This window comes from Pleurodeles waltl, chromosome 5 (genome assembly GCF_031143425.1).
Source record: "Pleurodeles waltl isolate 20211129_DDA chromosome 5, aPleWal1.hap1.20221129, whole genome shotgun sequence".
Lineage (NCBI taxonomy): Eukaryota > Metazoa > Chordata > Amphibia > Caudata > Salamandridae > Pleurodeles > Pleurodeles waltl.
This window is the reverse complement of record NC_090444.1, coordinates 1,432,247,308-1,432,263,957: the sequence shown is the minus strand read 5'-3', so window position 1 is coordinate 1,432,263,957 and position 16,650 is coordinate 1,432,247,308. Positions and strand designations below refer to the sequence as shown.

Here is a 16,650-nt window from a genome sequence, read left to right as displayed (position 1 = left end):
TGAGGTTTTTTCAGTGAATTTCTGGGGGGAGAGGTTGTTAATATAAAGCAAAATGGTAATACCATACCATACCCGCTGGCGGCCAACTCCCACATCACACTGACTTTGGCCCTGAGCAGCATGGTGTTGGCTGCATCCAGCCCCACAGAAGGCAACTAACCCCTGTGGTGCACAGCCTCCGGCTGTGCACAATGTGGGGCTGTCTGCAGGGCCTGGCCTGCAACCAGGCTGTGAGCCCAACCTCTGCAGGCAGTCAACCCCCAGCCGCGCACCGCATTCGGCAGTGCGTGGCGCGGTGTTGGCCACAGAGAGGTGGAAAAGGTAAAGATAGGAGAGTGAAGGGAGACGGCCACATATGATGGAAAAATGGGAGTCGAGAGATTGAAGGGGAACTGAAGGGTAAGAGAAGAAGAGCAGGAGGGAAGGCTTATACGGGGGAAATGTGGTAAAGGTTGGGGCTTAAATAGAGAAAGAGAAAACAAGGGTGAAAGACAAAGGGAAAAGAAAATAGGAAATGAGTAAAAGAGGAGAGGGCCAACAGTAAAGAAAAAAGAATGGACAAAGCAAGCATTGGGGAACAGGTAAGAGGAAAAAGACAGAATTGAGAGACAGCAAGATAAAGAGAATACCAAATTAGGGAAACAGAAGAATAAAGTAAGCAGCAGTTAAGCACTTTCCCAAATGTCAAGAGAAAGCAAGTGATAACAGTCAAGTTTATAATTACGTCAACCAATACTAAATTGTCATAAAAAATTTCTTAACTCACGTGCTACACCATACTAAAAAAAACAGTCACGTGCATAGAACAAGATAGGTAAAATAAAAATATAATTCTCAGTATGGAATGTGCATTTAGATTTTCTATAATTAGCAATAAGGCAAAACATAATTATAGCTTCTCAAATCTCAGTTTTGGATCTCTATTGGATCTCTATTAATGAACCTATTTACCCAAGAAGTAGGCAAACAACCACAAACAACAGTGCTTCTACTAACCGTCTGAAGAACTGGTAGAAGCATATTCAATGGGTTCGTCAGATTGGTTCCAAGAATCAGAAAGCCAGAATTTATGCCAGATGAATGAAGGGCTTTATCAAGGCTGTTCCAAAAAAAAGAATGCTTCTTTAATGAAATAATTAATTCCTACCATGAGTACTCTTCATTATCATACACCACACAAGATATGCCAATGGATACTAGAACTTCGAACACTTTTTCTGTAATGACTAAAAGTAGAGATTAACAAGTTACTTACCTTTGATGATGCTATGTAGGGTGGATACTCTATACTCTGCATATTTACTCACCTTTGGAATATTCCCTAGGTGTCAGAATGGAACTGACTCTTTGAGAGCACTATTCATGTGTACTGGTAGGTGGTGTGTGGCTCCGTACCAATGTTGTCTCACTATGGAAGTGACAAGAGAAGACAAGAGAAGACGCAGATAAGCACCACCCATGGGAATTGACATCAGTTGCTGTCCACACTCTCTGATGTAGAGTCCATCTGCTGATTGGCACAACTAGTGTAAAGATCTCTAGATTGGGACTTTTTATGTAGGAAAAAGAGTCCAATACACAGAATGAGGAGGTTGAAGGATCGGTGAGGAATCTGCAGTTAGACAGAGTATCAGTCAGAAAGAGTGTTACTGAACATAAGTAGTTGTTCTTCTGATGGATATTTCTAACAGCAGATTCCTCACCCTGTGAGCAGATACCATGGCAATACCTTCCCAAGACGTGGCTCTGGAAACTGACTCATATCAAAAAGCCCTGCAAGACCAAGCTAGCAAAAGCCCAATCTCGACAGACATGACTATCAAGACAGTACAGCTTTGTGAACCTGTGTACAGAAGCCCATGTACCGGCCTGACAATCCTTCAGAACAGGTACTCAGTTTGCCCACACAGTGGTAGCAGCTTTGACTCTAGAGGAATTAACCATTATGTCTTCCGAAGGCTGCTTCTGGGCCACTGCATGGCAGGTCTTGATGCAGAGCACATTCCATTGGACTATTGTCCACTTCTACATTGCCTGTCCTTCTTTGCACCAGCAAACTCCACAAAGAGATGAGCCCCCCATCAATGTTCTTTGGTGCAATCAATATAAAAACGAAGTGCTCTCTTACAGACCAAACAATGGAGCCTCTCTTCTTCTTTTGAGGGATGAAGGAGAGCAAAGAAAGCCAGAAGGGTGATTGCCAGGCTGATGTAAAACAATGGTGATAACTTTTTGTAGAAGAGAAGCTTGGGTCCTTAACTCCAACTTATTGGGAAATAACATGTTATAAGGTGGGTAGACAGAAAAACATTGACACTCCCTCACACGTCAATGACGAAGACCATATTGAGGGTCACAAGACAAGACGGACAACTGTAAATCCCAAAGAGCTTTGGTGGGAATAAATGCTCCAATCCAATCAAAAATATCATCCCAACAGGTGATTTAAACAACGAAGGATGATCTAGAAACCATACAAAAAATTAAAGAGGACAAGTAGCTTTTAACCATGCCCAAAGCAAGTGCTTGTTGGGCCAGGGATACATTTGAAATCTGGATATGAAATCTGGATACAATTTGACAGATTCCTCTTGTCTTCCGTCCATAGGGACTTCGGGTTTCACTGCAGAGTCTGCATATGACAACTGGCATATTGCAACAGCGGGATGCAGGATCTAAGAATCTCAGCAGCCTCACGGTCATCTGCACTGAGATCCATGACAGAAGCTGAAACATTGAGAATCAAGATCACAGCTCAAATGTTTGAGACTCTCTGCCTCCTGGGAGAAAAGCGCAAAACTGTACAAGATCCAAAATGGCGCAGATGAAAGGGGGCATCTGCTAACGGGTCAGGTGTGACTTTCACAAGTTAATAGTGAACTCCAAAGATGTAAGGATGTTCCCTGCCACCTGGAGGTTGTTAACAACTGCCTTTAACAGCCAGTCATCAAGTTTGGGGGAAGACCCCTGACACCAGAAGCTATGCTGCTTCCATGACCATCAATTTTGTCAACACATGAGGGACACTTTTGAGGCCAACAGGGAACTCTGCAAACTAAAAATACTCCTGGCCCATTGCGAACTGCTGATAACACCAGCACGCCTGAACAACAGTAGTATGGATATAAGAGTCCGGCACGTCCAATGCCACCATCAAGTTCCTAGTGTCTGGGGCAGACAGAACCTGGGTCAGCAAGAACATCTTGAATATGTCCTTCTGCAGGAAGGCGTTTAAAGGGCAAGATCTAATACAGGACAAAGGGCCCCATCCTTTTTTAGTAAATGTAAGTCGTTGGAGTAATACCAAGTTCCTACTTCCAAGGCAGGAAATCTTTCAATGGCCACTTTTGTCAGAAGGGCCAGCACACCCTGCTGCAAGTGGTCACGTGGCCCCCCGTCAACCATCCTGAAGGTGGTGAAAGGTATGGTGGAGTAGAAAGGGCATAGCCCCAATTGACAATTTAGAGGATCCATTTGTCTGAAATAATTGCTTTGCCAACTGTGGAGGAAATGCCGATCCTACCCCCATCAGGGTGACTATGTGCTGCACACGAGACATTAAATTTTTGTGAGGTCAGTCTTTTCCACACCAGAAGGCCACTTCCAATTTAGGTTAATGCCCTATGGTCTGAAGAATGCCCTTGCCACCTTTCAGGCTGGTAAAACAGGTCCTGGTTGGGGTGGTGGCCTTCAGTGCTGCTTACACAGATGATGTAGTTGTCTTCAGTGGAAGTTGGGAGGACCATCTCTTTAACATGCATGAAGTGCTTCAGGCTCTCCAACAGGCATGTATGACTATCAAAGCCTGTAAGTGCCAGACAGAGCAGCATTCTGTGGTGTACGTGGGACACCTTATGGATGGGGGTAAGGTGCAGCCCCTCCAAGCCAAAACAGAGACTATCCTGACCTGGAAGACCCCTAAACCTCAGACAAATGTGAGGGCCATCCTAGGCCTCACTGGTTTCTACAGGAGGTTTGTCAAGGGATATGGCATTGTTGCCGCTTTGACTGAGCTGACTTCCAAGAAGTAACCCTAGAAGTTGATCTGGAAAAAGGCCTGTCAGAAGTCCCTCAAACAGGCCATGTGTATAGCCCCTGTGCTCAAGGCCCCCGACTTTTCCAAATAATTAATTGTACAGATTCATCAGGGAATGGCATATAGGAAGTATTTCCAGCTCAAAGATGAGAGCCAAGATCAGCCTGCAGCTTTCATCTGTAGGAGGCTACTCCCTAAGGAACAGAGTTGGAGTACTATTGTGGGTTGGGCACTGAAGAAGCTGGGGTCATAACTGTTTGATTCAGACAGACCACAGACACCTTCAGTAGTTCATGCAGATGATGGGTGAGAATCCAGAACTATTGAGCTGGTCCTTTTGTCTACAGGAAATGGACTTCACAGTAAAACACCATTCCAGTGCTAATGATGTGTCCAGGTACTTCCACCATAGTGATGAGAACTCCCAAGAAATTAAGTAGTACTCTCCACTTTCAGTTGGGGAGGGGAGAGGGACATGTCCTAGCCTTGTCAGCCTTAGGGTGGTCTTCCTCAAAACCTTTTTGCCCTTTTCCCTCTTTTTTTGCTGTAATTCGTTTTTGATGCCCTTAGAACTCTGAGCACTTTGCCACTGCTACGCCGTGATAAAGAAATTTGAACTCACTACCCTAAACATGATAAGATTAACAGTGGTATACCAAGACCAAGGGCCTGTAAAATAATTGCTACTAGTGGGCCTGCAGTACGAATTGTGGCAGCCACTTAAGTAGCCCCTTAAAACATGTCCCAGGCCTGCCACTGCAGCCTGAATGCAGTATTTAACTCTCTTGCTAAGCCTGAAACTTCCCTTTTATTACATAGGTCACCACTAAGGAATGTCCTAAGCAGTTCATTGGGCAGGGTGCAATGTAATTAGAAGGCTGAACATATACTGTTAAGTTTTAAATGTCCTGGTAGTGGAAAAGCTCCTAACTTCGTTTTTCACCTCATGGAGGCCTATCTGTCCCACCGGATAACACTGGATTGCCGTATTACATTTAGTAAGTGTTAACTTTTAATACGGGACAGATCGGCATTTCTTGTTTAGTATTTATGAAACTAAGTAAAAATCCTCTTTAATTGTAAAGTTGGATTTTAAATTTCAATTTTCAAAATGCCCCTTTTAGAAATTTGCCTTTTTCCTGCCCTTTGCTATTTGGTGTCTGCAGGCTGTCCTAGGTCTCATGTCAGGGTGTAGATGGCTTTGTGAATTCGTCCCAGACAATCATACAAAATAGGGATTAGGTGGGCCTGAATGGACCATCTGCTGGCTGCCTGAGGGAGGGCGGAGCTGGGCACAGCCCCATTGACAACTGAATAGGCTGCCCTCTGACTTCACAAAAAGGGCTTGCCACCACTGCATTGTCCCTGCAGCCAGTCTGAAGCCAGGGTAGGAGAGTCAGTAAGTTCTAAACACTTAAAAGAGAACCCTCTAGAAACGTCTCCTACTTCAAAGAAGGCACCAGTTATGAAATAAGAAATTTAAAAGTGACTCTATTTCAGTTTATGAACCTGCAGAAGGCCCCCCAGAGGGCATCCTGCGCTGTGACCTTCTGTGAACTACACAGAGCTACTTTGCTGCACCTAGAAGTACTGCTTTGCTGCATCAAGACTACGTTGAACCACCCTACCCTGCTGCCTCAGCTCACCTTCTTCACCTGAACCCAGTACTACCAGAGTAACTCCAAGGGCTAGTTTGCTGGCCTCCTGATTAAGTCTCAGGGACATAAAAGGCCCCCACCATCTTGAACCCGCACATGAACCAAGTCTGAGGGAGTCCTAAGCACTCACGTAGTACCCCTCCAGTCCTGACCCTTGGTGGTGCTAAATGTGCCTACATAGCCAAAATTCAAAACTTGGGGCCACTTCTGAAGTAGGCGAACATGCTGGATCTTTCCACCCAAAGTTCCTGCCTCCCTGGCCCCAGCTTGACTGGGGAGACAAAAGACCCTTTGTGAGTGCACTGAGTCAGAGAATTTCGGCCTGGTTACAAGTCTGGCGGTCTCAAGACCAGCAGACTTGCGGTGGCCGTCGGACTGCTGCGGCGGACCGACCACCACATTACCACCCTCGCTGTCCAACCGCCACCTCCGCCAGGATCTCTGATCCAGAGAGAACGACGACGGTCCTGGGTGTGATCAGTCAGGACAGCGCTGAAGTCAGCATCGCCCTGGTGATTACAACCTTGTTGTCCGCCAGCCTTTTCCTGGTGGTCTGACCGGTATGAAAGGCTGGCGGAAAACAAGTGGAGGGGGCACAGTGGGGCCCCTGCTTTGTCCATGGCATGGACAATGCAAGGGTCGGGTGCCGATACCTGCGTCTGCAGCATGCTGCCGCCCCTTTCCTACTCGGCTGACGAGTGGGAACTTTGGTTACCACCCGTCAGCCCAGTGGGAAATTTGTAATAGGGCCGGTAGGGTGACCGCCAGCACCGTGGCGGTCTCCTTGTCAGGAGTTTAAAGGTCGGATGTTTCTGACCGCAAAACTCGTAATGACCCCTGTTGTGATGAACAAGTGTGTTAGGTGACTAGCTCATCCCCTATCAAGTCCGAGATGGACCATTCTGCCAGACCATAATCCCCCTTTGTCTCACTGTTTGGGAGCAATACACAAAAGACGAAATAGGAGCTACAACTAGTCATGTGACTTCAGATACAGGCTGCAGGTAACAAATGGTTAGGACAACAAAATTACAGCTTCCTAAAAGTGGCATTTTCAGAACTGTAACTTAAAAATCCAACTTTACTTATGTGGACTGCACAATCAGTGTTGCAGGCCACTAGTAGCATTTAATTTACAGGCCCTGGGTACATATAGTACCACTTTACTAGGGATTTACAAGTAAATTAAATGTGTCAATTAGGTACAAGTCGATTTCACCATGTTTAAAAAAGAGAGCGCAAACACTTTTGTATTGGCTAGCAGTGGTAAAATACACAGAATCCTCAAAAGGACAACAAAAGTGAGTTCAGAAAACGAGAGTGAAGGCAAAAAGTTTGAGAATGACCCTTTAGATAGGGCTAAGTCCATCAATTAGCAAATAAAAGGCCTAAGTAAGTGCAATTTATTGTGTAGAAATAATAAAATAATAATTGCAATACTATAAAACAATAATAAGTTGTATAAATAATTAAAACAGCAGAAAAGAGTTTACAGAACAACTGGATACGTATATTATAAACACCATGAAATGTTTCTGTTTCCTTGTTTCAGAGGTGAGGCTACGTAAGATATAGAATGTTGTCAGTATTTCAACAGAATAGAATAGGCTATAATTTGAGTAAAGACAGTACATCATTGTTTCACAAATGGTTCTGTAGTTCGCTATGATGAATCCTGTTTTCAGATAACCTTCTTCAAGTTCAATAATGATGGCAAAAGGTAAATATTATACTCTATGGGCTCATCATTATAATTTTAGAGCTGGCATGTTGTAGAGAGAAGGCACGGTGTGTTCCAGGAGTCTTTAAATTGGAATATTGGAATGTACATGAGGCAGAATCTTAATTTTTTTTTTTACAAGTAGGTTATTGGGTATGTGATAAATATTCTTGTTTATGCTGATGATCGAGACTATTGTATAGTTTACATGTTTATGTCTGTCAAGGTATCAGGTGTGTCTAGCTAATGTTCTTTCTTACATTCTGCCTTATTGGCGCATTGTGCTTTGAGTGAAGCAGCGTTCTCAGGATGAACCACGGCAGATGGTTCTCTATAATGGCTTTCTCTATGGCTACAAGGCTCTATTCTATAGTACATACTTTAATGCTCACTAATTCTTTAAAGTGGTTTAAAGTGTCCTTCTTATCAAAGCTCTATTTGCACAAGTAATTTAACAGTGACCCAGTATGTCTTGCAGTTAATGATGTTAGAGATAGCTCAAGAGACAATTTTCTATGACTAGATGGATGAAGATTCAATAGAAAACATATTCTTTCATGTAAATTCTTTTCAAGTCAATAATTATCTTGGTGTGGAAAGGAATGAAAGCATAAAACAGAGGGAGAATAATAAGTTTGGAATCTATTGCCATGACAGCTTGACTAATGGCCCAAACTTGACAGATGTCAGGAAATCTCTGTATCGACAATGTGCAATGACATGAGCTTTTGCTTGCTTATTCGAGATATGGTCAGACTGTAGGGAAAGTACCCTCTTTTTTGGCATGATTACCCCCACTTGTTGCCTGCTATCAGTATGCTTAGACTGTGCTCTCTCCATCTAAATTCGGCTGCCTAGGACTTTGCACACCCCACAATTGGCATACTGGTGACCCTTTATAAATCTCTAGTATATGGTACTTGGGTACCCAGGGCATTGGGGCACCAGGGGTTTCCCATGGGCTGCAGCATGTATGGTGCCACCCATGGGAGCACATGCAAAATGTGTCTGCAGGCCTGCCATTAAAGTCTTTCACCACAGGTCACTGGGCCAGGTCACTGTAAGTCACCCTATGGTAGGCCCTCCTAACCCAGAGGGCAGGGGAGTCCCTGTGTATGATGGCACCCCTGCATGAGCAGAGATGCCCCTATGAACTCCAGTTCCATTGTAATGGTCTTTGTAAGTGTGGGGAAGCCATTTTACCTGTGTACTGCTACACATTGGTAACTCCAAACATGGGCATGTTTGGTATCCAACATGTCGGAATCATACCCCAATACTGTTGCCAGTATTGGTTGTATAATTCCATGCACTTTGAGGGCTCCTTAGAGGACCCCCAGGATTGCTCCTACCAGTCTTCTGGGGTTCCAGGCAGCCCGCGCTCCTGCCACCCCTCAGACAGGTTTCTGCCCTCATGTTGCTTGACCAGCTCAGGCAGGGGAAGGCAGAACAAAGGATTTCCTTCAGATAGAGAGGTAACACCCTCTTTCTTGGAAATAAGTGTTACAAGGTTTGGGAGGGTAGCCTCCCCAAGCCACAGGCGTGCTTTGAAGGGCACATTTGGTACCCTCCTTGCATAAACTGGTTATCACCAGTCCAGGGACCCCCGGTCCCTGCTCTATCGCAGAACTGGACAAAGGAAAGGGGAGTGACTTCTCTCCTGTCAATCACTACCCCAAAGGTGGTGGCCAGGGCTTCTCCAGGTGGTCACTTGATTCTGCCATCTTGAATCCAAGATGTGCAGAGGCCCCTGGGAGCATCAGAGTGGCCAGGTCTGGCAGGTGATGTCACGGCCCGTCCTGATAAGAGGTCACCTTACTAGGTGACCAATCCCCCTTTTAGGGCTATTTAGGGACTCTCTCTTGGGTGGGTCCTCAGATTCGATGTGCAAGACTCCACCTGTGCATTGTTTACATCAACTTCTGCCCATTGGAACTGAAACTGGACTCTTCAGGAACCAACAATCTGCAACTCCAACGACGGCTCCGCTCTGCAACATTGTTTCTCCGGCTCCTTCCAGCAACTGCAACAGTTCCTCGACTGTGCATCCTCTGAGGTCAACCATACTTCAGCCTGCACCAAGAAGTAAGAAGGAATTTCCCATGGAGTGAGGGAGTCACTCCCTTGCATCTTCAGGCTCCAACTGCATCGACAGCTGGTTGGGTGGATCTGCTCTCCTCTGGAACTGTGTGTATCCTGCATCACAGGTGGTGGTCTGAAGTGGTCCCATTGGTCCTCTCTGCCAGCTGTTCAACTTGGGAGACGGTCAGCCCTTGCCTCTCCTTAAAGAACAGTACTCCTGTGCAATGCGACTCTTGCAGCTACCAAGGCTTGTTTGCTCCTGCTCCAAGGGATCTCAAGGCTCCTTGTAGCCCCAACCCCAAGCACTGCATCCTGCCAAGCACAGTCTCCTCTCTGCTGCTCCAGCGATGTGGGAGTCCTCTTCAGGTGTGCTGACTGGGCGTCACTGCAACTTACTGCCTGCTGCTACTGGGATGCCTGTGGGGACTGCTGCTGCTGGCTCTGCCGACTGCAGAGGGTCACTCTGGACTCCCCTAGGGTCGAGTCTCACAGACCTTGCTGGTCCTTTTTGGCCTTGCAACTCTTGTTCATCTTCTTTTGCATTTGACAAGGCCTGTCGGTGGTCCTCTGGCACCACTGAGCCACTGCAACCCGACAGCTAACATGAGACCATCTGCATCGATTCGGACTGCACAGTTTGTCGTCTTCTTTCCCGTTGACCTGGTCCTGCAGGTCAACCGTGGATGATGGAGTGTCCACAACCGGACACTCCATCATGAACTGGACTTGGTCCCCTTCCTTTACAGGTTCTCTTCTGCCATAGTCCACCTTTGGGTTCTTCCAGTCTGGTCCGGGTCTTGCACAATCCTTTTGGTAAGTCCTCCTGTTAGTTTTGGCGAAAACCAGGTACTTACCCCTGTTCTCCTGGTCACAGGGGGTCACTCTGGTACTCAACTCTTGGGGTTCCTAGTTCCTCCAGCTCCCCTCTAACGACTCTACATCCTTGGGAACTAAATCTTGCATTCCAATTTCTTTGTGTATGGTTTGGCCCTCCCCTAGGGCCCTCACTATTTTCTAATACTTTTGCCAATGCTTGTTATTTCTATGCTATTTTCCAATTGCTAATATGTATACAATTAGTGTGTACTTACCTCCAGTTGAGTTGGGGGGGGGGGAACTGCCTACAAGTATTTTAGTGGTGTGTTATATGGTGTTGCATATGGCTGGGTTTGAACTGGGGTAACGTGGTAAGCAAAATAACGATGGACTTTAACCCAGATCTGTGACTGGGGGTGAGTGTTTGAAAAGTTTCAACACTCAGTCCTTCATTTTATTTTGCAATATTGCGTTGTGCACCTTAAGTGGCTAGGGTATGGCCAGACTTGGGTCCTTTGCTTGCTGCGCCACTGGATTCAGACTAGCCTTGTTGATGAAGGGTGATAACCTGAAACCGGTCCTAGGACGCTTGAATCCTGTCCAGGGAGGGCCTGGCGTGGCAGTTTGGGCTGAGGGTCAAGACTGATTTGCATATCGCTGGGTCCGAACTGGGGTGACATGGCAAGGAAAATAATGATGGATTAAACCAAGATTTGTGACTGGGGGTGAGTGTTTGAAAAGTTTCAACACTCCGTCCATCATTTAATTTTATTTTGTGATGTTCCACTCTAATAAAGTACCTTTATTTTTGTAACACGGTGTGGTTCTTTCATGTGAGATAGTGCTGTGTGGCTATAGTGGTATTACATAAGCTTTGTGTGTCTTTTGGATAATCCTTGGCTGCTCATCCACAGCTACCTTTAGAGAGCCCTGGCTTCCTAGACACTGCATACACTTCACTAATAGGGGATACCTGAACCTGGTGATAACACAATAGGTGTTCTCCACACACTAGGCCAGCTTCCCACATTGGTGGTGCAGTGGTGGGATAAGACACTTGCCTTACCACTTTGTCACTAGATGGCGAGCTTATGAACAGCATGTCTACAGCTACACATGCCAGCTACACATGCCATTGAACATATTGTTATGAGAAATAACTTATTTCTGATGGATACTCCTTCCTGTACATTCCTCACATTATGAATGGGTCCCAAGGCAATACCCTATAGAAGGCGACACTGAGTACTAAATTAAGCAAATAAGTTATGCAACACAGCTCTAGCAAAGGATCTGTCACTGCAAGCCTGAGTCTTGGGGAAATAATGCTTAGCAATATGATATAATGGTGATCACATGGCTGCCCAGCATCTGTAAGTCAATGGGAAGAACCAACTGGGAGATGTAGACACTGCCACGGCTCTCCTGAGTGAGAACCTTGTTCCTGGGTATGTCCAGATATGCCCCCCATATGCTGAACTGATCCTAGTTGCCAACTTGCTCGGACAAACCAGCCTGCGGCATAATTAACTGTTGCAGCCCACAGGGACCACTAATGTCCCCTGACGAATGCTGACACCAGGATATAAGGTAAGTGCATTTTTTTCATGCTCCTGGTTCTAATTCACCATGTATGTAAACACTCAAACAGGCTATGGTGTATAACTGAGAAACAATCTTTAGGATTGGTTAACTAGTCTTGATAAATATGCCATAAAAAGCAACTGGCAATTAAACATGTCAAACGTTTTCGCAACACTGGTTTCTAAATGTCCACTGATTTAAAACATGTGTAGAGGATAACGGAAAAATATAACCTTTTGTACGGATCCCTTGATGCATGTTTTATGTATTCCATTCATTTTCTTCACATGGACACACTTCCTCCAGGTATTACTTTTTCTCCAACACTTCACAATTTTTCAACACACTTTGAGCATGGACATAGTCTACAGATAGGCATTTCTCAAAGTTTTGTCTTTCCGTAAAAGGTTGCTTGACTCGAGCAGTACTTCTGGTACTGTCTTGTGAGTGAACACAATGATAAAAAGCCCAGGACATAGTAACTTTCAATATCTGGAGATATCTCTCTCTACATGATTGGGTTCAATCAATTGTTTTTGATATACACACTGTTGTTGGTAGACAAGGTTACGGATTGACACATGTTAATTGTGCAAGTTTGCAACATAGGAGGACTTGCCCTTTGTTGGCAGCCCGTCTGGTTGTATTCCAGACTTGGATTGGGGCTGACTCTGTTGTGCAATGTATAGGACCCTTTCCTCATACCCCTTTAAGCTCCTTTAATGATGACACCTCCTGGCAAATGAAAGGTCCTTCTTGGCAAAGGTGTAGCATATTTTAATACAAAAGGTGAATGCAGAGGAAGGTTTGCACAAGGGAATTTTGTCAGAATATATCTTATTTAGACTAAATTAACTGCAGGAATTCACACAACCAAACGGCACAACACATTACTTCAGTTTTTTTCAGTTTCATTAACAAAGTTTCCTCCCTCTTATTTTAGCATTCCAGAGAAAGTCATTGTTTATTAGACCCAAATCTGTAGTATAGTATATTAAAGTAGATATTTATCAAATTCCATGTCTATACACAGAAGTGGGTCAATTCTAGAGTGGCAGAAATCACTGCAGGATATATTTTGTAGTAACAATTAGCGCCTATTCGACCCTGAAGAAGGGATCCGTGTGAGAGAACTGTCATCGGATTGTGCCTGCCCCCATCAACCTCCTTTTGCCTACATAGCTGCTTTAACCTCTCCCCTATCTCCACTTGCCTGCAGAAAGTAAGATGGAACTTTACCAGGGAACTGATCATAGACTGTGCCTGCCTTTGTGTTTCCCCAGCTGCAATAGCTTTATGTACCAGAGATAAGGCTTGAACTGATTGATTGCTGCCTGTATACACATTGTTACCTTCAGGAAATTTATGTATCTGGTAATTACTAAATGTTGAGTGTACCTACCCAAAATTTGCAAATAGGTGATAATCTTGTATATTTGGGCAATGTACTTATTACTTAATAAACTTATTATAAAATGTTTCCACTAATAAACTTTTTTCATAGAATCTCTTTATTATCCTTGATTCGTCTCAGTTCACTTTGTTTAATAAATTTTTACTTATTAACATTCTTCACGATATGTTTTCAAGTTGTACTGTGCAAGATTCTTTGCAAACATTTGAAAATTGTGCACATTTCACAAAGAATGTTCACAACTAAGAAATACATCACCTGAGTAATAAAAATTACGGGAAGACAACCTACAAATAGCTTCAAATAACATGATTAAACAACTAATAGATATAGCGCAAGAAGAATATGAAAACTATAAGGAGGAAGTTGTTACTTTAACTAAAAGGACTGAATAAGCTATTTGGGGTGAAATCACAAAGACAAATTATGCGATCCTAAACTAAGTTCTTGATGAATATAAAGAAGAACTCATATAAAGGAAAAATAGAATATTAGACGTCACCAAACTGATTACTTTTGCTAAAAATACGATAACATCAAACAAGGACACGCACCCATTGAACCAATTAGTACATCAGAAACAATATTGACCTCAGATTGGAAATCTACTGTGGAGTAGGCAGTCCCCTCAACAAAATGTCTTGGAGTCCATTTTACAAAGAGGTCTGCAGACATCATCTAGGAAATACACAGGATACCAGAACCAGACCTCCAAATACCAAAAATCAAAGAAACAACATGAGGGATGCAAACACATGCATGGAGAAAAGAACAGTCTGAGGACAAGATACCAACACCCAATTAGTAGTCAACCTTTCAACTAAGAGTCTCAAGAACACACAACTGGAAATAATAAATAAAGGCTTAGCTTTCTGTCCCACGGCCAAATGGAACTTAGTAAAAACCAAAATTGACCTGTACAAATTTATTTGGAGAAAAAGTGTAATCCTACTTCTCAGACAAACAACACACAATGAGAACCAGTTTACAACAAATTACAACCAGTGATCTTACATCAACTGACTAATCTTTCAGGAACAGATACCACAAATACAAGTTGTCTAATTTCCGATACAGCTTTGTAATGGGGAATTGGTATTTCTTACAAGAAAACAAGCAAACTTTCCTTAAAATCAACTTTTCCATCTGTCTCACCCCTGGGTAACTCAAGTCACTTGTTTCAGACTGCAGTACCACATGACCTCAATAAAGAACATAGAAAATGCCTCTCTAAAAGCAATTACCTCCGCTCCAATATAAGCAATATAAGCAATAAACAAACAGGCAACGGAGGAACTTCAGAACAAACAAGATTTAGTATTAAAGGAAGTGGAAAAGGTAAATTGCAATCATTTGTGTCTTCATGTCTGAAGGCGCATAAAGAAAGGAACCGATGACAGTATCCACGGGTGGCACTTGTAAGTGGCTCTGCTTATCAGTTCCAGAGTGGAATGGCACAATACCACCTACCGATGTGCAGGAGTACTGCTTTAAAATTTCTAGATGCAGACTGATGCCTTGGGAACTTTCACAAGGTGAGGATTTTACAGTTAAAGTTACTCATCAGCAACCATGCTCACCCAGACTAAGGACTGAGGCCTAACATTGCAATAATATCCTGAATTTCCTGGACTCACTGTGTTGGTGGAAAGGCCTTGAACGCCCCCAAATGCAAAATAGCTCATATGAAAGAAAAGTTTCTACATGAGGCTCAGGTGGGACATCAGCTTGTTGAGTGGCCATTATGCTGAGGCCTTGAGCAGTCACTTGTTGAAGTATGGAAATACATGAATCCCGAACTCCGAAGAGGAGGTGCAGCTACCACCATCAGTATCTTTAATCCCAGAAGGGCCAAGGTAAAGTCAAGGGCAGCACAGCAAACTGGAAGTATTCTGATCCAACTGTGAACCTCAGTGGCACCTCCGTAACTGCAGGACAGACATATGAAAATACACTTCCTGCAAGTCCAAGGACACCATCCAGTTGTAAGGTCATGAGGATTGAGGATCAGGAGAATAGAGGATCGGCACCAGAGTAAGCATTTTGAACTTTTTCTTTCTCAGAAATGACTTAAAAGCCTGCAGGGTTAGTATTGGTCTAAGGTCTCTGCAATCTATCCTGACTTTGGTTTAAACCTATAATACCTTTTAAAACTCCACCAAAATGGAAACAACCCTCATCAGTATAATCATATAAACACTGAAATACATCTGTACAACCACACAAACTAAAATGCCATTTAAATAAAATAAGTTGAGAGAGAATGAGTAATTTTTTAATTATTTTTTTGAAGGGGCTAACTTTGCTACACAAGGTAGCAGCAAGTAAGACTGGTCTAAGATTATTCTGCTTGAGTTTGTTGTTTAGAAATGTGACTAAAATATTATTTATTATTCCTATTTCCCCGCCATTTTTTGTGCTTGGATTAAAGGGGCAAGTTTTAGAAGCATTTTTGAGTTATGATCTAATTATTTTACACACTGCAGAGAATACAGGAATATTGACCTTTTGACAGTATTTAATTATTTCACAGACTGGTGAACTGGCTGATTCATAGGAATCTTGCTAATATGTAATATCACATTTGGCCACAGACACAGAATCAGTAAAACCCCTTGATACATCAGTCTCCTTTTCTAACTAGTCACTACTGATAGCAGGCACTTACCAAACACCCCAGGTTGTAAACATTCAGTGTTTGGGACAGGCACCTGTGAAAATAGTAGTGTCACCATGCGACTGTGGTGAAAACTCAACAAAATTCCACATGCCAACACAATTCATTGCTGCAAGGAGACCGTTGTTATGTGCAAAACTGCACTTTAGTGCTGTGTTTTTTGAGCCCACCGTTACAATGGTAACAGTAAAATTACCTAAAGTGAGACATCTCCCATACGGAAACAGCTTTAATGGAGTCAGGCAAAGAGTGCAGAAAAGCAGTGGGAAGCATACTTAAAACATCAAGTTTCAGGTGTCTTAGAATGCAGGGACAGAAATAAATCTAGTGTAATTCAACATTTTAAATGTTGGTGGCAGGGTTTACTACCCCTACAATGTCATGACATTTAGTAAGGAGTAGGTGGATAATGTGTCCAGAAAGGTCTTTATTAAAACATGTGAATATAGTGCTCTTACTTTTTTAATTCATTAATAGCCCTGTAAACCAGGGTCCTGAAAGATAGAGGTGATAGATAATAAGATGCGAGAGAGGGTATGAGATGTGAGTGAGAGCAATACCAGACTATCTGTGCTTAAAACAGTCTAACATAAGCCCGCTGTGTACACTGCTAAAGGGAAGATGGCACATACTCTGCTTTACTGCCCATTTAAATTACATTAG

The 16,650-nt window shown here is 43.5% G+C and overlaps 1 protein-coding gene across 1 annotated transcript in view; it reads right to left on the bottom strand.

The window, feature by feature from the left end:
• The window catches only part of LMBRD1 (LMBR1 domain containing 1), a 360,506-nt gene that overhangs the window by 178,765 nt on the left and 165,091 nt on the right, over positions 1-16,650 (bottom strand). The window contains exon 11 of the mRNA XM_069235723.1: positions 997-1,099. Within this exon, the coding sequence (XP_069091824.1) occupies positions 997-1,099 (103 nt within the window). The remainder of the gene's footprint in view (positions 1-996; positions 1,100-16,650) is intronic.